Raw genomic sequence first — 22,708 nt, forward strand, 5'->3', positions numbered from 1 at the left:
AAAGATAGCCGCTGCTTGTTAGAGAAGCAAATTTCCTGCAAAGTATGTGTGGATAATAAAACAAGATAAGATGCTGTCTCCATCCATAAGGCCTGCAATTTGTAAGAGGTAAAGGAACATAAAGAAAATGAGCATAATACACAAAAGTGCCCAATTGTGAATATATTTTATTTCAAAAGGTTTTTTTAAATCAGTCTTTTGGATATAATGCATTTCCCTATAATGACAGTGTTATTAACAAAATTTTATTTTTTAGGCCAGTCCACAAAATGATATAAGGTAGCTTAAATGCGGCGCTAAGAGCCCTGATTAGTAATTATTCCACAATCATCAGGTGCTAACTGTGACCCCGTGGATATTGGTGCTTGTCAGGGTGTGGCGAACTTAAGGTCTGGAAGAAAGAATTTGCCAGAGGAAGTGCTGTGGCTTGTAGGCTACTCGCTTTAAGAATGATACCAAGTTTATGAAAAGGCCTATCAGCATGGACAGTTGAAGTCTGATGAGACAGTTCAGGAGAGGAAGGGTAGTAAGTCCATAAATAGACTTACTGTGGGTTGGGGATAGAATATGCTAGAAGTAGTTCAACTTCTTCAACAACTCCGAGAACCACTCTTGAAAACTTTAGGCTTCAATGAAACTTATCCTCATCTGATATACCTAATTGTCTCCCTCTCATTTGTAAAACTTTCTGAGTATTAAGAAACCTAAGAAAAGCTTCCAGAAAAAAATTATGATTTTATACCTGACCTCATGTTGTCCCTCTCTTAATATGACGTGAGAAAGGATAGAAAGAAGTAATACAATACATTTTTTAAAATGCACATTCCTCCTAAAGAAAGTTCTCAATAACATATCACATGCTTTCATTATCCTAAGCTATAGAACACTTTGTATCAAACTAAAAGAAAGGCCTGAGCGTTTGAGAGGTAGTTTCCATTGTGAGAGATCACTGCAGTGAGATCTTTCAGGAAAGAATTCTAAAAATGGTGCCACGGGTAGTGGCACTCAGATTTTGACAGATCAAGAATATGGGTGGGGCTTCCCTGGTGGCGCAGTGGTTGAGAGTCTGCCTGCCAATGCAGGGGACACGGGTTCGAGCCCTGGTCTGGGAGGATCCCACATGCCGCGGAGCAACTGGGCCCGTGAGCCACAACTACTGAGCCTGCGCGTCTGGAGCCTGTGCTCCACAACAAGAGAGGCCGCAATGGTGAGAGGCCCGCGCACCACGATGAAGAGTGGCCCCCACTCGCCGCAACTGGAGAAAGCCCTCACACAGAAACGAAGACCCAACACAGCCAAAAATAAAAAAATAATAAATAAATAATAAATTAAAAAATTAAAAAAAAAAAAAAGAATATGGGTGTAGGCAGTTCAAGGAAGACATGAAGTAATTTACTTGAAGTTCTTTCCCTCCATTAAAAATACATGGTTTTTCAAGGTTTTCATTTGAATGACACCACAAAATTGATTATTCCTTCCTTTGGCCAGTTAAGGAAAGAGACAAATATTTAAGGATCAAATGGCTCTGCCCAAAATAACAACAGAAAATGAAATGTTGAGGGAAACTGAAAAATTCTAAACTCATAAACCACAAGGATCTCATAAAAAGTTTGCCTGCCCTTCCCCAAGTAATGAAACAAGTTAAAATCCCAAAGGTACCTTTTACACACCAGAGCACATTTTCAATTTTGTAGAGCTGGCCCAGGTTGCTGGGTATTCAGATGAATTGTTGGAGGAGATAGAAAATACAGAATCCCTTGACTCCCAAGGGTCCCTTTTTCTTCTTTGACTATATCCCTCTTGAAAGACTTTTTAAAAAGTAGAAACATGGATTCTAGCCTTCTTGGTCATGTTCCAAAGATATTTTTCGAACAATAAACAGGAAAACAAGGATGAGTTTCAAGGGGAAGGCATCCATTCTAGTTTTGGGCAAAGCAGGCTTGCATGGAATACCCTTATTATTCAAACCTACCTAGAATAACATAACTTACCTGTTCTAAATTTATGCAAAATGTGGCCAAAAAGTAAAAGAAAGGAGTCTACCATGCAAAATATTGATTTAAGAACACATTTGAGAAGAAAGCACATTCAAGGAAGTAGAAGAAAATTTAGACAAGTATTTTACAACATGAAGGACTTTAATAAAATTTAAAACATATCATCTAATGTTCTGAATGAAAAAAATCAAAGATGAGATGAATACACAAGAGAATTTGATGTAAAGGGAACTAGCCACATTAAGGAAAGAAACTAAAGAGAAAGTAATTGCCATTGCAGAAATTAAAAGCTCATTAAAACTCAAAGAATCAACACTTCAAAGCTGAGTCAGTGATAAAGCTGCCTGAATTTAGAGAAAAAGAAGAGGTTAAAACAATTAATTATATTAACAATTAATATTTTGAGCATTTACTCTGTGAAAGAAACTGCTCTAAATTCTTTACTTGTGTTAACTTATTTAGAGAGAGGATTATAGATATGGAGGCAAGAAATGAATACCAAATACCAAATGAATACCAAACCCATGAATTTTTGGAATACCTGAAGATTATATAAGAACTGAAAAAATCAGTTTTTAATTGAAGTAGAGTTGATTTATATTAGTTTCAGGTGTACATCATAGTAATTCCATATTTTTATAGATTATACTCAATCTAAATTGTTAAAAAATAATGGCTATATTTCCCTGTGCTGTACAATATATCATTGCTGCTTATTTATTTTATACATAGTAGTTTGTATCTCTTAATCTCCTACTCCTATCTAGTCCCTCCTCCCTTTCCCCACACCAATGGTAAGCACTAGTTTGTTCTCTATATCTGTGAGTCTGGTTCTATTTTGTTGTATTCATTCTTTTTTCTTTTTATTTTTTAGATTCCAAATGTAACATAGAGTATTTGTCTTTTTCTGACTTATTTCACTAAGCATAATTCTCTCTAGGTCCATCCATGTTGTTGCAAATGGCAGAATTTTGTTTTTTATGGCTGAGTAATATTCCATTTTGTGTATGGAGATATATATGTATATCACATCTTCTTTATCCATTTATGTGTTGATGGACACAGGTTGCTTCCATATCTTGGCTATTGTAAATAATGAACATTGAGGTGCATGTATCTTTTTGATGAATTAGTGTTTTCATTTTCTTTGGCTATATACCCAGGAGTGGAATTGCTGGACCATATGGTAGTTCTATTTTTAGTATTTTGCAGAACCTCCATACAGTTTTCCATAGTGGTTGTACCAATTTACATGTCTACCAACAGTGTACTAGGGTTCCGTTTTCTCCACACTTTCACCAACATTTGTTTTTTTGTAGACTTTTTGATGATAGCCATTTTGACAGGTGTGAGGAAATATCTCATTATGGTTTTGATTTTCATTTCTCTGATTATTAGTGATGGTGAACATCTTTTCATGTGCCTGTTAGCCATCTATATACCTTCTTTGGAAAAAGTCTATTCAGGTCTTCTGCCTACTTTTTAATTGGGTTGTTTGGTTTTTGTTTTTTTGTTTTGATATTGAGTTCCATGAGCTGTCTAAATATTTTGGATATTAACCCCTTATCTGTAATATCATTTGGAAATATTTTCTTCCATTTAGTAGGTTGTCTTTTTCTTTTGTCAATGGTTTCCTTTGCTTTGCAAAAGCTTTTAAGTTCAAATAGGTCCCATTTGTTTATTTTTGCTTTTGTTTCTTTTGTCTTAGGAGAGAGATCCATAAAAAATATTGCTGTCGTTTATGGCAAAGTGTGTTCTGCCTATGTTTTATTCTGGGAGTATAGTTTCAGCTCTTACATTTAGGTCTTTAATCCATTTTGAGCTTGTTTTTGTATATGGTGTGAGAAAGTGTTCTAATTTCATTCTTTTACATGTAGCTGTCCAGTTTTTCCAGCACCACTTATTGAAGAGACTTTCACCATGTACAGTCTTGCTTCCTTTGTCATAGATTAATGACCATAAGTGCGTGGGTTAATTTCTGGGCTCTCTATTTTGTTCCACTTGTTTGTGTGTTTGTTTGTTTTGTTGGTGTTTTTGGTTTTGTTTTTGTGCCTGTACCATGCCTTTATGATTATGGTAGCTTTGTAATGTAGTCTGAAGTCAGGGAGTGTGATACCTCCAGCTTCATTCTTTTTTCTCAAGATTGCTTTGACAATTGGGGGAATTTTGTAGATCTGTAGAAATTTTAGGATTATTTGTTCTAGTTCTGTGAAAATGTCAAGGGTATTTTCATAGGGATTGCACTAAATCTGTAGATTGCTTTTGGTAATATGGACATTTTAACAAAATTAATTCTTCCAATCCATGAACACAGGATACCATTCCATTTCTTTGTATCATCTTTAATTTCCTTCATCCATGTATTACAGTTTTCAGAAAATAGGTCTTTCACCTTCTCAATTAAGTTTATTCCTAGGTATTTTATTCTTTTTGATGTGATTTTAAAAGGGACTATTTTCTTGCTTTCTCTTTCTGATAGTTCTTTAAGAATGTATAGAAAAGCAGCAGATTTCTAGGTATTAATCTTGTATCCTACAACTTTATGAGTTCATTTATTAGTTCTCATAGTTTTTTGGTGGAGACATCAGGATTTTCTATATATAGTTTCATGTCATCTGCAAATACTGAGAATTTTACTTCTTCCTTTCCAATGTGGATGCCTTTTTCTTGTCTGAGTGCCATAGCTAGACCCTCCAATACTATGTTAAATAGAACTGCTGAGAATGGCCAACCTTTTCTTGTTCCTAATTTTAGAGGAAGAGTTTTTCACTGTTGAATGTGATGTTAGCTGTGGGTTTGTCATAAATGGTCTTTATTATGTTGATATATGTTCCCTCTGTACAAACTTTGAAGAGAGTTTTTATCATGAATGGATATTGAATTTTGTCTAATGCACTTTCTGCATCTATTGAGATGATCATGTGATTTTTTTTTTTTTTTTTTTTTTTTTTTTTTTTTTTTTTAAATTATTTTTTATTTTTTTTAATGCTATTCTTGTCTGCTTACATTCTTTTTATGTATGTATGTATGTATGTATGGTATGGCTGTGTTGGGTCTTCGTTTCTGTGCGAGGGCTTTCTCTAGTTGTGGCAAGCGGGGGCCACTCTTCATCGCGGTGCGCGGGCCTCTCACTATCGCGGCCTCTCGTTGCCGAGCACAGGCTCCAGACGCGCAGGCTCAGTAATTGTGGCTCACGGGCCGAGTTGCTCCGCGGCATGTGGGATCTTCCCAGACCAGGGCTCGAACCCGCGTCCCCTGCATTGGCAGGCAGATTCTCAACCACTGCGCCACCAGGGAAGCCCGATCATGTGATTTTTACTCTTCCTTTAATGTGGTATATCACCTTGATTGATTTGTGGGTATTGAAACATCCTTGGATTCCTGGAGTAAATCCCACTTGATCATGGTGTATGATCCTTTTAATATATTGTTGAATTCAGTTTGCTAATCTTTTCTTGAGGATTTTTGCATCTACTGCAATATATTCATGAGATATATTGCCCTGTAATTTTCTTTCTTCTTCTTCTTTTTTTTTTTTTTTTTTTTTTTTAGTAGGGTGTTTGTCTCATTTTGGTATCAGGGTAATTGTGGCCTTGTGGAATGAATTTGGGAATATTTCTTCCTCTTCAATTTTTTGGAATAGTTTCAGTAGGATTAGTATTAGCTCTTCTTTTTATGTTTGGTAGATTTCCCCTGTGAAGCTGTCTGGTCCTGGACTTTAGTTTGCTGGGAGTTCTAAAATTACAAATTCTATTGCACTATTAGTGATCAGTTTGTTCAGATGGTCTGTTTCTTCCTCGATTCAGTCTTGGAAGGTCATATGTTTCTAAAACTTTGTCCATTCCTTCTAAGTTGTCCAATTTGTTGGCCTATAACTGTTTGTAGTATTCTTTTATGATTTTTTTGTGTGTCTCTATGATATTGGTTGTTATTTCTCCTGTTTCATTTCTTATTTGGTTTATTTGGGTCCTCTCTCTTTTTTTCTTAATGAACCTGGCTTATCAATTTTGTTTATCTTTTCAAAAAACAGTTTTTGGTTTCACTTATGTTTTTTATTAGTTTTTTGAGGGAGAATGTCTATTTTATTGATGTCCTTTCCATTATTTATTATTAACTTCCTTCTGCTGACTTTGGGTTTTGTTTGTTCTTCTGTTTCTAATTCCTTTAGATTGTAGTTTAGGGTGCTTATTGGAGATTTTTCTTGTTTCCTGAGGTAGGTGTGTATACCTCTAACTTTCCACTTAGAACTGCTTTTGCTGCATTCCATAGATTTTGGAAAGTTGTGTTTCCATTTTCATTTGCCTCGAGGTATTTTCTGATTTCCTCTTGGATTTCTTCACTGATCCATTGGTTTTTTAGTAGCATGTTGTTTAGTCTCTGCATGTTTGTGATTTTCCCATTTTTCTTCCTGTAATTGAGTTCTAGTTTCACATCATTCTGGTTGGAAAAAATGCTTCAGATAATTTCTATCATATTAAGGTTGTTGACACTTGTTTGGTAGCCTAGGATGTGATCTATCCTGGAGAATGCTTCAAGTGCACTAGAAAAGAATGTTTATTCTGCTGTTTTTTGATGGAATATCCTGTATATATCTATTAAGTTCTGTACGTCTAATGTGTCATTTAAGACCACAGTTTCCTTATTGATTTTCTGTTTGCATGATCTGTCCATTGGTGTAAGTGGGTATTAAAATCCCCTACTATAATTGCATCATTGTCAATTTCTCATTTTATGTCTGTTAATATTTGATTTATATATTTATGTGCTCCTACATTAGGTGCATATATGTTAATGAGTGTTATATCCCCTTCTTGTATTGACCATTTTATCATTATTTCATACCTTTCTTTGTCTTTTGTTATAGACTTTGTTTTAAAGACTATGTTGTCTGACATGATTATTGCTATGCTGGCTTTCTTTTCATTTCCATTTGCAGTGAATATCTTTTTCTCTACCCTCACTTTCAGTCTGTGTGTGTCTTTTGCTCTGAAGTGAGTCTCTCATAAGCAGCATATAGATGGGTCTTGTTTTTTACCCAATCAGCCACATTTTGTCTTTTGATTGGATCATTTAGTCCATTGACCTTTAAAGTGATTACTGATAGGTATGTACTTACTCTCATTTTGCTACTTATTTTCTTGTCATTTTTGTAGTTCTTCTCTGTTCTTTTCTTCTTCTTTTAGTTTCTTCCTTTGTGGTTTTCTTTAGTGGTATGCTTGTTTTCCTTTCTCTCTAGTTTTTGTGTATCTTGTTTTCTCTCTAGTTTTTGTGTAAGTTTTCTATTTGTGGTTTCCATGGGGCTCATATGTGTTGACTTATAACTGTATCTATTTCTTTTAAACTAGTAGTCATTTAAATTCAAACACATTCTAAAATATCTACATTTTAACACCCCTCCCCATATTTTATGTTTTTGATGTCATATTTTATATCTCCATGTTTATCCCTTCACTGTTTCTTGTAGTTATATTTGACCTTACAATTTTTGTCTTTTAATCTTCATACTAGCTTATTTAAGTGGTGGATCCTCAGGCTTTATCTATATGTTTGTCATTCTAGTGGGATTTTTCTTTTCCTATAGATACCTCTTGTTGTAGTTTTTTTTTTCCGCATAGAGAAGACCCTTTAAAAGTTCTTTTAATGTAGGTTTAGTATTGATGAACACTTAGTTGTTGCTTGTCTGAAAAGTCCTTTATCTCTCATTCAATTCGGAATGATAATCTTACTGGGTAAAGTATCCTAGGCTGCACATATTTCCCTTTGAGCACTTGAAATATATAATGCCACTCCCTTCTGGCCTGCAAATTTTCTGTAGAAAAATCAGTTGATAGCCTTATGGGGGTTACCTTTTATATCACTCTTTGTTTGTTTGTTTTTTGCTTCCTTTAGAATTCTCTCTTTATCTTTAATTTTTGCCATTTTAGTTATGATGTGTCTTGGTTTGGGTCTGTTTGAGTTCATCTCTGTGCTTCCTGTACCTGGATATCTGTTTCCTTCTTAATGTTCTGGAATTTTTCGGCCGTAAGTTCATCACATCCATTATCGACCCTTTTCTCTCTCTCTTCTAATTCTGAGACCCCTATAATGTGAATGTTTATATGCTTTATGTTGTCCCAGAGGACCTTAAATGGTTCATATTTTTTAAAAATATGTTTTCCTTTTTGCTGTTCTGATTGGGTGATTCCCATTATTCTTTCTTCCATTTCACTTATGTGTTTTTTTGTTTCACTTAGTCTGCTGTTCATTCCCTTTAGTATGTTTTCCATTTCAGTTACTGTATTCTTTATTTCCAACTGGGTCTCTTTTATATTTTCTAGTTCCTTATTAAAATTCTCACTGTGTTCCTCTATTCTTTTCTGTAATTCAGTTAGCATTCTTATTACTAATGCTTTGAACTTTTTATCTGATAGATTATTTATTTCTGTTTCAGTAGTTAGTTTCTCTTGTTTTTTCAATTGAAACAAATTCATCTGTCTTCTCATTTTGATTATCTTTCTCTGCCTCTTTGAAATTAGGTGAAACCATTACCTATTCCAGTCTTGAAGGGGTGTCCTTTTGTGGGAGCATCCCTATACAGTCTATGTGTGCCCAGTGCCTTTTGTAGGAGAGCTTGATCTGACATGAGCATGGGTCACATCTTCCCCCTGGGTGTGCTGGCAGCTATCACTTGGTAGGTGTTGAGGCTGGATATGGGAGTCCTTGAGCCAGGGCCAGGTGTGAGCCAGGCTTCTTCCATGCTGAGTGGCCAACATTACCCTATTGGCATTAGGGTTCAAACTCAAGTTGCTGAAGTAGAAGCCTTGAGATTTGAGTGCAAGCTGGCTCCTTTCTGTCTAAGTATGCTCTGTCCACTCTGGCACCTTTGCCCCCAGTTGGAGCAGTGCTGGAGCAGACACTCAGCATGAGTCTAGGTACAGGTTTTGGTGATGATCCCAGCCCCAGTTAGCATCCCGCACCACTTCTGATGCACTGCCTCCATAAGCACGAGTAACGACATCCCCGCCCCATTCAGATGCCCTTCTGGGCTGGGCTTGCTCTGTCCCTCACAGATGAGAACCCCTTTGGCCATGGAAGCAATAGGGTGCTATTGTGGAGCTATGAGTGGACCCAGTGTGTTCCCTGTCAAAGGTGTAGGTGTGACTTGGGCTGGCCCAACTGAGCCCTCCCCATGCCCTGATCACAACCTTAGACTGTCAGCTTCCATCTTTGGTACTATGTGGAGAGGATTTTCTAAAGAGGAGCATGTTTTAAATATTACTTTGGCTGTTGTGTGGAAACTGGCTTTAGGAGGAGGAATGGAAACTAGGAGACCCAATAAAAGTCCCATGGCATAGTCCAGGAGAAAGATGATGGTTGCTTAGACTAGGGTAGTGACAGTGGAGATGAGAAAGAGTCAGGTTTTGAAATTCTTTTGCTGACAGAGCCAAAAGGATATGCTGATGATGGGGGCTGAGGAAAAGAAAGATCAAGGAGACTCTAGGTTTGGATTTGCACAGCTGGATGGGAGGTGGAGCCATCTCCTGAGGGGTGTGTGTGTGTGTGTGTGTATATATATTTTTTTAGAAAAATTACATCAATTGTGGTAAAAACAGACCAGCTTAAATTGATTCCAATGCTCTGGGGGAGAAAATAAACTCAAATCTTTCAGTCAGTATCAGATGCACCTGTTGTCTCAACAGATCATGGCTGATGGAAAAGAAAAAAAGAAACCACCTTTAAGCCTCCCAGTCAATCCAGTTTTGTCATTGCCTGGATGGAGTAGGAGGGGAACTACACCTGGCTATTCCTTTAAATAAATTGCCAAGCATTAGTGAGAAAGTGGCAGTCTAAGAAGAGTAATCTTTATGCTCAGTGTAATAGCTTAATCAAAGGCTCTTGGACAAACATGGAAGCTGTATGTTGTGATGTGCATCATTCAAGAAAGCCATCAGAAGAAGGCTGTAGAACCATCATCAGTAAAATGGAGGTGTCTGATATTTGTGCCTCTTCATTTCACAGATTGCCACAACCAACTATATTTAAGAAGGTGAACACCAACAAAGAGAAATGAAATAAGTTTAGGCTAATACAGTATTTTTGGCAGCTGCTGTTTACATCATAATTGATGCACACAGGCAACCACATCTGTATAATATATTTGTCTATCAATACTGTAAAATCAAAGAATTTAGAGACAAGCTGTCAGTAAGAGTATGTTATCCCCGTTAGGGGGAATTATTCTATTTAGCAGTAAATAGATCAGTATGCTGGGAAAACTGATGGGAAATAAGACCCTCAGATGCAAGGTAATTGAATAATCATGGAGTTTATTCTCGTTCAGATATTGTAACATTCATCTTAAAGGCTTAAAGTATTAAATTTCTTAATTTTCACATGCCACTACACTTGGAATATTCTGATCAAATGGCAACAACAGGCTCTATAGCAGATGGGCAGAAGCTCATTTACAAAATATTTGACTTGACACCCAAATCATTTTAAACCACAATTCCAAGCCCCATGTCAGCCTTTTTAAAAAAATTTTTTTATTAAAAAGGTAGATTTGGGGAGGGGTTATGTTTAGAATGAATGAACATAATTACATGCATTTTTTAATTTCATAAAAAAGCACTTAAAGTGAGTATTCATGTCTGTGCCTGAAGCTAAAAAAATTGGGTGCTGTCTATTTTACTGGATTGTTACTCTTTTTTTCTTAGTAATTTTGTCAGTGAAAAAATCGTTGGATTTGTGCCACCTGGTAGAACATCTTCCTCTAATTTCTGCTTTTTTTTTTCCACTTCAAAAACCTCACCCTACAACCCTACTTAGCCAACTCCAAAACTCTTCTTATCCCCTTCACTTCTACCTCTTCAGTCTTACCCTCCATTATCCTGAGGATAATGTTGCAGCCCAACAGAGCAACTGATTTCTCCTACCTACCGACATTGGTCAAACCTGTGCCTAGAACGTCCTTTCTCCCTCTCTCCATGCATCTAATTCTTAGTTTCTTTAAAATATAGATCAAGTCTTGTATCCTTCAAAGCTTGTTATGAATTTGTCCTCACTACCCAGATGGTAAGCCCCTCAAAGATAAAATTGTTGAATATTGTTTTTGACTCCTTCATGTCTGGTTTGTGTCTCTTTACTTGTTCTCTCCCTTTTTACCTATCCAAAGGTATCTATACCCTCAACAGAACTAACCATGCCTCCGTACATTCTCACTGGTCTCCACCTTCTTTGCTTTCATCTTACTTGACTCTTAAGCAGCATCTCTTGGCTGGAACACTTCCTTTAGTTGGCTTTTGCGGTGCTATGCTCTTCGGGCTCTCCTCCATCTCATCCTCAGTCTCTATTCCTGGCTCAAAAATCTAATACAGGGCTTCCCTGGTGGCGCAGTGGTTGGGAGTCCGCCTGCCAATGCAGGGGACACGGGTTCGAGCCCTGGTCTGGGAAGATCCCACATGCCGCAGAGCAGCTGGGCCCGTGAGCCACAATTACTGAGCCTGCACGTCTGGAGCCTGTGCTCCGCGGCAAGAGAGGCCGCGATAGTGAGGGGCCCGCGCACTGCAATGAAGAGTGGCCCCCACTTGCCACAACTGGAGAAAGCCCTCGCACAGAAACGAAGACCCAACACAGCCATAAATAAATAAATAAATAAAATTTAAAAAAGAATAAGGCTTAAAAAAAAAGAAAATCTAATACAGAAGTGAATCCAATGGCATGGTCTGTGTACCATGCTAGCTTTTTCTATTCTCTAACTACACATCATCTGTAGCTGTATAACAAGTATAATATTAAAACATTAAAGGTTTGGATATGCACACACTATAATTGTACTTATTTCTACAAACTGAGTATGAGTTCCAAACTCTCTCCTAGAAGACAACTTAATGTAGACACTTTCAATTCAATAAGGTGATTTCTTGGTCAAAGGGAAGATTGTTAACATGTCCCTGTCATTTAGTAGTGCCTCTCATTCACAGGATCTTTTTTTATTTTCTTCACAGTGCTTTGTATCTGAAATAATTTCATTTATGCCATACTACAATTGTCTGTCTCCTTCACTACAATGTAAGTATAGCCAGCCCATGACCTTGCCTATCTGGTTCATTGTTAGGAAGGTGGCCACTGCCCATCCAGAGCTTAACATTCAGGTGGTGGAAGCAGATACTAACCAAATAATTGCTTGTTTAATTATATTTACCAATTTTTATGACTACAAAGAAGTTTAAAAATATATTAAAGAGACAACTTGACAGTATCTATCCAGTACTGCTACATTTAGAATATATGCCTACATCACCATATGCCATTTATACTATGTACTGGATAAAGAGCATAAAGAATTTAGACTGTATTTCACCTGAGGAATTTATCATCCCATTGTGATTCAGTTTTCATGCTAGCATGCCCTCACTTCTAGAAAGGTAGTATGCTATTGATTAGAGTATTGATTTTGTTAATTATCTAGTAGACATTTGGGCATTTGGGTTCTGTATTTTAGTAGCTCCATCAGATAACTGAATTCATTGAAAATGATCCCTGTGATAGTTATGTTCTTATTATGAAGTGTAGTAGCCTCCATTCAAAAAAAATCTTTTTTATTATAATTTCCCTTTTTTATACATGCTTCATCTCTGTGGTTCTCCAGGCACAGATAAAGGAAAAAGACAATACTCCCTCGCAGAAGTTTGGTTTTAGTGATTTTCAGCAGTGCAGAATATGAAAAGTTCCCTGCCACAGCCTCAAGAGCCCTGGGCACTCTAAGTGGTTAAGAGCATGAACCTGGTATTGGACTGAGGGTTTGAACCTCAGCTTACTAGCTGTGTAACCTTGGGAAAATATCTGTTTTACTTTTATTAGCTGTGAACCTGGATAAGGATAGCATCTAAAGGATTGTTGTGAGGATTAAAATGCCTAATACATAGAAGGGCTTTGAATCAGTCATAGGCACTTCGTAAGTGTTCAATAAAGCATAGATAGCACTACTGCCTATTAACCACTGGCCTGTCTTTTTCAAATATTGTGTATTTTAACTTTCCTTGAAAGCCCATATCCTCAACTATTTGTGTGCATTTGCGAGTACATCACTTGCCTTCAAGTACTTTGCATTTCATGTGTTGAAATATTTTTTCTCTGAAGCCAAGAGAAGGCATTCACTCTTCCGGAGAATACTTTAGACTTCCTCACAATAGAGCCTGAAACCAGTTGCCCCCTGAGGCTGATTCCTGGGTACTCAATAGAATGAAAGCTATTGCAGCCCTTCAAAGTTTCTAAAATCATCAGTAGCTCTCAATAGGAATTTATCAAAAAGTAACATGGGTAGAAATTAACATTTTAATTTGCAATCAGTGGTTGCTTTGACCTACTCTATTCTTGATATAGGGATGAGAGCATCACACTTGCTTTTTTAATATGGGCACAATAGAAAGCTGGCCTAAATTACCCCCCTAATTAACACATAATCTTTTCAAATTAGTGAGCTGCAAGGGTTTTTTTTTAAATTTCAATTTTATTTTATATTGGAGTATAGTTGATTTACAATTTTGTATTACTTGCAGTTATACAGCAAAGTGATTCAGTTATACATATACATATATCCATTCTTTTTCATATTCTTCTCTCATATAGATATTACAGAATATTGAGTTCCCTGTGATATACAGTAGGGCCTTGTTGAGTATCTATTTTATATATAGTAGTGTGTATAGGTTAATCCCAAAGTCCTAATATATCCCTGCATCACTGTTTGAGATTCCACATATAAGTGATGTACACTTCTCATGATTGCTGGTTTTGATACCATATTTGTGTGTGGATGATTTCCTACTTTTACTGTATGTTTGCCTTTACTGGTGAGCTTTCCCATCCATGATTTTCATGTTTCTAGTTGTGTCCTTTTCTTTTCCACCTAGAGAAGTTCCTTTAGGATTTGTTGTAAGCTGGTTTGGTGGCGATGAATTCCCTTAGCTTTTGCTTTTCTGTAAAGCTTTCGATTTCGCTGTAGAATTTGAATGGGAGCCTCGCTAGGCATTCTTCATTTGTAGGATTTTTCCCTTTAATCACTTTATTTTTTTTTTAATTTTAAAAAAAATTTTATTGGAATATAGTTGATTTATAATGTTGTGTTAGTTTCAGCTGTAGAGTAAAGCGAATCATACATATACAAATATCCACTCGGTTTTTTCCCATAGAGGCAATTACAGAGTATTGAGTAGAGTTCCCTATGCTATAAAATAGGCCCTTATTATTTTTCTATTTTATATATAGTTGTGTGTATATATCAATCCCAACCTCCCAATTTATCCCTCCTCCGCTTTGCCCCCTGTAACCATAAGTTTGTTTGCTACATCTGTGACTCTATTTCTGTTTTGTAAATAAGTTTACTTATACCGTTTTTTAGATTCCACATATAAGTGATGTCATATTTGTCTTTTGCTGTCTGACTTACTTCACTTAATGTGACAATCTCTAGGTCCATCCATGTTGCTGCAAATGGCATTATTTTGTTCTTTTTTGTGGCTAATATTCCATTGCGTATATGTACCACATCTTCTTTATCCATTCCTCTGTTGATAGACATTTAGGTTGCTTCCATGTTGAGGCTGTTGTAAATACTGCTTCAATGAACAATGGGGTGCACGTATCTTTTTGAAGTATGGTTTTCTCCAGGTATATGACAAGGATTGGGAATGCTGGATCATATTGTAACTCTATTCTTAGTTTTTTTTTAAAGAACCTCCATACTGTTCTCCATAGTGGCTGTACTAATTTACATTCCCACCAACAGTGTGGGAGGGTTCTGTTTTCTCCACACCCTCACCAGGATTTATTGTTTCTAGATTTTTTGATGATGGCTATTCTGACTGGTGTGAGGTGATACCTCATTGTAGTTTTGATTTACATTTCTCTAATAAATAGTGATGTTGATCATCTTTTCATGTGCCTGTTGGCCATCTGTATGTCTTCTTTGGAGAAATGTCTATTTAGATCTTCTGCCCATTTTTTGATTGGGTTGTTAGTTTTTCGATAGTGAGCTGCATGAGCTATTTGTATATTTTGGAGATTAATCCCTTGTTGGTTGTTTCATTTGCAAATATTTTCTCCTATTCTGAGCGTTGTCTTTTTGTATTATTTATTGTTTCCTTTGCTGTGCAATAGCTTTTAAGTTTAATTGGATCCATTTGTTTATTTTTGTTTTTATTTTCATTACTCTGGGAGGTGGATCAAATAAGATATTGCTGTGATTTATGTAAAAGAATGTTTGGCCTATGTTTTCCTCTAAGAGTTTTATAGTGTTCAGTCTTACATTTAGGTCTTTAATCCATTATGAATTTATTTTTGTGTATGGTGTTAGAGAGTGATCTAATTCAATTTTTTTTTACATGTAACTGTCCAGTTTTCCGAGCACCACTTACTGAACAGACTGTATTTTCTCCATTGTATATTCTTTCCTCCTTTGTCATAGATTAGGTGACCACAGATGTGTGGGATTACCTCTGGACTTTCTATCCTGTTCCATTGATCTATATTTCTGTTTTTGTGCCAGTACCATAGTGTTTTGATGACTGTAGTTTTGTAGTATAGTCTGAAGTCTGGGAGCCTTATTCCTCCAGCTCTGTTTTTCTTTCTCAAGATCGCTTTGACAATTCAGGGTCCTTGGTGTTTCCATACAAATTGTAAAATATTTTGTTCTAATTATGTGAAAAATGGCATTGGTAATTTAATAGGGATTGCATTGAATTTGTAGATTGCTTTGGGTAGTATTGTCAATTTGAAAATACTGACTCTTCCAACCCAAGAACATGTGATATCTCTCCATCTGTTTGTGTCATCTTTGATTTGTTTCATCAGTATCTTATAGTTTTCTTGCTTCAGGTCTTTTGCCTCCTTGGGTGGGTTTATTACTAGGTATTTTATTCTTTTTGATGTGATGATAAATGGGATTGTTTCCTTAATTTTTCTTTCTGATGTTCCATTGTTAGTGAATAGGAACTCAAGAGATTTCTGGGTGTTAATTTTGTATTCTGCAACTTTACCAAATTCATTGATGAGCTCTAGTAGTTTCTGGTAGCATTTTCTATGTATAGTATCATGTCATCTGCAAACAGTGACAGTTTTATTTCTTCTTTACCAGTTTGGATTCCGTTTATTTCTTTTTCTTCTCTGATTGCCGTGGCTAGGACTTCCAAAACTATGTTCAATAAAAGTGGTGAGAGTGGACATCTGTGTCTTGTTCCTGATCTTAGAGGAAATGCTTTCAGTTTTTCACCTTTGAGAATGATGTTAGCTGTGGGTGTGTCATATATGGCCTTTATTATATTGAAGTATGTTCCCTCTATGCCCACTTTCTGGAGAGTTTTTATCATAAATTGCTGTTGAATTTTGTCAAAAGCTTTTTCTGCATCTATTGAGATAATCATATGGTTTTCATTCTTCAGTTTGTTGATGTGGTGTATCACACTGATTGATTTGTGGATATTGAAAAATCCTTGCAGCCCTGGGATAAATCCCACTTGATCATGGTGTATGATCCTTTTAATGTGTTGTTGGATTCAGTTTGCTAGTATTTTGTTGAGGATTTTTGTGTCTAGTTCATCAGTGATGTTGACCTATAATTTTCTTTTTTTGTGATATCTTTGTCTGGTTTTGGTATCAGGGTGATGGTGGCCTCATAGAACACTTTTGGGAGTGTTCCTCCCTCTGCAATTGTTTCGGAGAGTTTGAGAAGGATAGGCGCTAGCTGTTCTAAATGTTTGATAGAAGTCGCCTGTCCAGCCATCTAGTCCTGGACTTCTGTTTATTGGAAGATTTTTCATCACAGTTTCAATTTCAGTACTCATGATTGGTCTGTTCATATTTTCTATGTCTTCCTGGTTCAGTCTTGGAAGGTTGTACCTCTCTAAAAATTTGTCCATTTCTTCTAGGTTGTCCATTTTATTGGCATATAGTTGCTTGTAGTAGTCTCTTATGATCCCCTGAATTTCTATGTTTTGAATTGTAACTTCTTTTTCATTTCTAATTTTATTGATTTGAGTCCTCTCCCTTTTTTTCTTGATGAGTCTGGCTAAGGGTTTATGAATTTTGTTTATCTTCTCAAAGAACAAACTTTTAGTTTTATTGATCGTTGCTATTGTTTTCTTCATTTCTATTTCATTTACTTCTGCTCTGATCCTTATGATTTCTTTCATTTTACTAACTTTTTTACTAACTTTATTCTTTCATTGTTTTAGGTGTAAGGTTAGATTGTTTATTTGAGATTTTTCTTGTTTCTTGAGGTGAGATCAAATTGCTATAAACTTCCCTCTTAGAACTGCTATTGCTGCATCTCATAGATTTTGGGTCATCATGTTTTCATTGTCATTTGTTTCTATGTATTTTTTATTTCCCCTTTGATTTCTTTAGTGATCTCTTGGTTATTTAGCAGCTCGCTGTTTAGCCTCCATATGTCTGTGGTTTTTACAGTCTTTTTCCTGTAATTGATTTCTAATTTCATAGCATTGTGGTTGGAAAAGATGCTTGATACAATTTCAATTTTCTCAAATTTTCCGAGGCTTGATTTGTGACCCCAGGTGTGATCTATCCTGGAGAATGTTCCGTGTGCACTTGAGAAGAAAGTGTATTCTGCTGCTTTTGGTTGGAATGTCCTATAAATATCAATGAAGTCTATATGGTCTAATGTGTCATTTAAGGCTTGTGTTTCCTTATTAATTTTGTCTGGATGATCTGTCCATTGGTGTAAGTAGGGTATTAAAGTCCCCCACTATTATTGTGTTACTGTTGATTTCCCCTTTTATGGCTGATATCATTTGCCTTATATATTGAGGTGCTCCTGTGTTGGGTGCATATATATTTATATATGTTATATCTTCCTCTTGGATTGATCCCTTGATCATTATGTAGTGTCCTTCCATGTCTCTTGTGACAGTCTTTATTTTAAAGTCTATTTTGTCTGATATGAGTATTACTACTCCCTCTTTCTTTTGACTTTCATTTGCATATAATATCTTTTTCCATCCCCTCACTTTCAGTCTGTATGTGTCCCTAGGTCTGAGGTAGGTCTCTTGTAGGCAGCATATATATGGGTCTTATTTTTGTATCCATTCAGACAGTCTTAGTCTTTTAGTTGAAGCATTTAATTCATTCATGTTTAATGTAATTACCATATGTGTGTTCCTATTGCCATTTTCTTAATTATTTTGGGTTTGTTTTTGTAGGTCTTTTTTCTTCACTTCCTCTTTTGTTCTCTTCTCTTGTGGTTTGATGACCATCTTTAGTGTTGTGTTTAGGAAGCTTTTTCTTTTTTGTGTACATCTATTGTAGTTTTTTGGTTTGCATTTCCCATGAAGTTTTGATATAGCAGTGTGTGTGTGTGTGTGTGTGTGTGTCTGTGTGTCTGTGTGTGTGTGTGTGTCTGTGTGTGTGTGTGTGTGTATAAATAATGCTTTTTTAAGTTGCTGGTCTCTTAATTTCAAATGCAATTCCCATTTCCTGCATTTGTACTCTCCTCATGGTTGCTGGTTTTGATATCATATTTGTGTATGGATGAGTTCCTGATTGTACTGTCTGCCTTTACCACCAAGCTTTTCCATTTGTGATTTTCTTGTTTCTCATGGTGACCTCCTTTTTTCCCCTGCCTAGAGAAGTTCCTTTAGTATTTGTTGTAAAGCTGGTTTGTTGGTGCTGAATTCTCCTAGCTTTTGTTTGTCTGTAAAGCTTTTGATTTCTCCATTGAATCTGATGAGAGCCTTGCCGGGTAGAGTATTCTTGGTTATAATTTTTTCCTTTCATCACTTTAAATATATCATGCCACTCCCTTCTGGCCTGCAGAGTTTCTGGTGAAAAAATCAGCTGATAACCTTATGGGGATTCCTTTGTATGTTATTTGTTGCTTTTTCCTTGTTGCTTTTAATTTTTTTTGTATTTAATTTTTTTTAGTTTGATTAATATGTATCTCAGTGTTTTCCTCCTTGGGTTTATCCTGTATAAGATTCTTCACTTCTTGGACTTGGGTATTTCCTTTCCCATGTTAGGGAAGTTTTCAATTATGATTTCTTCAAATATTTTCTCAGACCCTTTCTCTTCCTCTTCTTTTTCTGGGACCCCTATAATTCAAATGTTGGTGCATTTAATGTTGTCCCAGAGGTCTTTAAGATTGTCCTCATTTCTTTAATTCTTTTTTCTTTATTCTTTTCCACGGCAGTGATTTCCACCATTCTGTCTTCCAGCTCACTTATCCGTTCTCCTGCCTCAGTTATTCTACTATTGATCCCTTCTAGTGTATTTTTCATTTTAGTTATTTTACTGTTCATCTGTTTGTTTGTTCTTTAGTTCTTCTAGGTCTTTGTTAAACATTTCTTGTATCTTCTTGATCCACGCCTCCATTCTTTTTCTGAGATCTTGGATCATCTTTACTATGATTGCTCTGAATTCTTTTTCAGGTAGATTGCCTATCTCCTCTTCACTTAGTTGTTCTTGTAGGCTTTTATCTTTCTCCTTTGTCTGCAACATATTTCTTTGTCATCTCATTTGTCTACCTTACTGTGTTTGTGTTTTCCTTTCCATAGTCTGCAGGATCATAGATTCTATTGCTTCTTGTGTCTGCCCCTTTTGTTTTGTGCATGAGAGACCTTGTGTGCGCCCTCCAAGAGTGGAGCCTCTGTTTCCCCCAGCCTTGTGGAGCTCCTGCACTTAAGCCCCACTTGCCTTCAAGGCTAAGTGCTCTGGGGCTCTTCCTCTCAACTCCAGACCCTCAGAATTTCTTGGAGGGCTTTTGTTTATGTGAGAACATCCCTTTGTAGCCTGCGTGGTTTTAATTTTTTTTTTTTTTTTTTTCGGTGCAAGGACTGTTTTTAGTATGAATGACTGCCACCTCTTTCTTCAGTGTATGCTGGCTGTTTTCCCCTTGATAGTGGGTTTGACTGGTGTTGTGGTGACCAGAGCCTGCCCTGGATATTGAGTGGGGCCTCCCCTTTGATCTGTGCTTGTCACTGCCCTGTCAGGGGTGGGATCTGCTCCATAGTTGTTACAGTAGAGGCCCCAGATCTGTTTCTTAGCTGTGTTTCAGATCTGAGTTGTGAGGGAGGCAGGATTGGAGCACTCCTACTGGGAGAAACCGCTGTTCCTCCCCTCTAGCTGTTCACCTGTGAATGTGCTCTGTTGTGTCCCCTTTCGCCCATTGTGCTGGATCACAAAGTACACTGTTGGTTGCACTGCTCTCAGTCCCACCTTAATAGTGGGTGTGCTGGCAGTTAGCCCTGGTGTCCCTCAGGCATTGTTTTCACCGGACCACTGGTGCAGATCCACTGAGTTCAGGTCCCAGGACTGCAGTAATCGTGTACTTGGACTTGCTGAGAGTTTTGGAGGCAGCTCAGTCTCTGACCTGGCCCAACCCCCACATGTATGTGCCCAGAAAGCCCACAGCTGCTAAAGCCAGACCCGTCTCAGCTGCAGAAGCACTTATTGTCCATTTGGATGTTCTGCAGACGCTGAACTTAGGAAGTCGTCAGCGGAGGTGTAACTCCACTGTTCATGAAGCCATGAGGAGAGATTTCAGCTCTTCTTCCTTAGTCGCATGGCCCCTGGGGCTCAGCTGTAGTTTCAGCCCCACCTCTACGTGTGTTCCTCTCACATGCAGAGCCCCACTTCTGCATGTCTGCGCCTGAGGCTGCTGGAGCACACGAGCCCATCAGGTGGGTGGGAGCCAAGGTGGCGATCAGGGAAAGCAGGTGGCCCAGGCTGGAGGGTGCTGAGGAAACGATTGATCAGGGCAAGCATGCTACCCAGACAGGGAGGGGGTGGAGGAGGCGATTGCCATGGGTGCATGACCCAGCTCTGGCAGAAGCCCTCCCTAGTGCACATGGAGGCAGGGAATGGTAAGTGAGGAGAGATGGTGCAATGGCAGCCCTGCCATTGGCTTGTCACTCAGAATGGCACTTTGCTTCTATGGCGGTCTGGGATTCCTCCACAAGCATTCCTGGTTGTGGACCTCCTCACTCCTGTCCCCTCAGGCTGTCTCCTCTCAGCCAACAGTAGTCCCCTCCCTGGGTCTGCTCTCCAAGCTCCACGTTCCAGCACCCAGTCCCTGTGTGCACTGTGTCTCAGGATGGTGCATACAGGGCCGTGGCGCAAACCATCTTTGGAGTTCTCACTCTGTCCTGCCTGCCACAGACTGGTTGCAGCACTCTCCTCTGAGCCCCTGAATCTCCCCTTCTGTCCCACCTGATGTCCCTGTGGTGAGGGGTTTCCCCAGATGCAGGAACCTCTTCTCACCTTCAGCTCACCCCCTAGGGGCATGGGTCCCATCTTGCTTCCTCTCCTCTTTCTTTTCCCTTTCTTTGTTTCATCCTACCCAGTTATGTGGGGATCTTTTTGTCATTTTCGGTGTCCAATGTCCTCTGCTAGTTCAGCAGGTGCTCTGTGAGAATTGTTCCATTTTTAAGTGTATTTTGATGTGTTTGTAGAGAGGGATGAACTCCACGTCCTCCTACTCCTCTGCCATCTTGCGAGACCCCTTTCATCACTTTAAGTATATCATGCCACTCCCTTCTGGCCTGCAGAGTTTGTGCTGAAAAATCAGCTGACATCCTTATAGAAATTCACTTGTATGTTATTTGTTGCTTTTCCTTTGTTGCTTTTAATATTTTCTCTTTTTTCCTTTAATTTTTGTCAGTTTGATTAATATGTGTCTCGGCGTATTCCTCCTTGTGTTTGTCCTATATAGCACTCTCTGTGCTTCCTGGACTTGAGTGAGTGTTTCCTTTCCCATTAGGGAAGTTTTTGACTATAATCTCTTCAAATATTTTCTCAGTCCCTTTCTCTCTCTCTTCTCCTTCTGGGACCCATATAATGAGAATTTTGATGCATTTGATGTTCTCCCAGAAGTCTCTGAGACCATCCTTATTTCCTTCATGCTTTTTTCTTTATCTGTTTCACAGCAGTAATTTACACCACTCTGTCTTCCTGCTCACTTATCCATTCTTCTGCCTCATTTATTCTGCTATTGATTTCTTCTCTTGCAGTTATTGTTTTGTTCATCTCTATTCTTTAGTTCTTCTAGCTCCTTGTTAAACTTTTCTTGTGTCTTCTCGATCTGTGCCTCCATCCTTTTCCCAAGATCTTGGATCATCTTTACTATCATTATTCTGAATTCTTTTTCAGGAAGATTGCCTATCTCCACTTCACTTAGTTGTTCTTCTGGGTTTTTATCTTGTTCTTTCATCTTGAACATATTTCTTCACCATCTCATTTTGTCTTGTTTGTGGTCTACTTTCTGCAGGCTGCTGGGTCATAGTTCCTCTTGATTCTGGTGTCTTGCCCCTGGTGGGTGAGGTTGGTACAGGGACTTATGTAGGCTTCCTTGTGGGAGAGACTGGTGCCTGCCCACTTGTGGATGGAGCTAGGTCTTTTCCCTCTGGTGGGCAGGGCTGTGTCAAGGGGTGTGTTTAGTGGTGGCTGTGAGCTCAGTACAACTTTAGGCAGCCTGTTTGCACATGGGTGGAGCTGTGTTCCCACCTTGCCTGTTGTTTGGTCTGAGGCGTCCCAGCACTAGAGCCTGCAGACTGTTGGGTCAGGCCACATCTTGGTGCCAAAAGGGCAACCTCCAGGAGAGCTCACACTGGTCAATATTTCCTGGAGCCTCTGCCACCAGTGCCCTTGCCCCCACAGTGAGCCACCGCTGAGCCCCATCTCCCTAGGAGACCCTCCAAACCCACCAGTAGGTCTAGCACAGG

The 22,708-nt window shown here is 38.0% G+C and overlaps 1 protein-coding gene and 1 long non-coding RNA gene across 8 annotated transcripts in view; one reads left to right on the plus strand and one right to left on the minus strand.

The window, feature by feature from the left end:
- The window catches only part of LOC309605658, a 438,958-nt gene that overhangs the window by 413,681 nt on the left and 2,569 nt on the right, over positions 1-22,708 (minus strand). The window lies entirely within an intron of this gene.
- The window catches only part of RGS7 (regulator of G protein signaling 7), a 600,338-nt gene that overhangs the window by 357,272 nt on the left and 220,358 nt on the right, over positions 1-22,708 (plus strand). The window contains exon 3 of one of the 7 annotated variants that reach the window (XM_082340982.1): positions 11,984-12,047. The exons of the other annotated variants lie outside the window; for them this stretch is intronic. Coding sequence (XP_082197108.1) covers positions 11,984-12,047 — 64 coding nt within the window. The remainder of the gene's footprint in view (positions 1-11,983; positions 12,048-22,708) is intronic. 7 annotated transcript variants of the gene reach the window in all.

This window comes from Balaenoptera borealis (assembly GCF_965194805.1).
Source record: "Balaenoptera borealis genome assembly, chromosome: 1".
NCBI classification, from domain to species: Eukaryota; Metazoa; Chordata; class Mammalia; order Artiodactyla; family Balaenopteridae; genus Balaenoptera; species Balaenoptera borealis.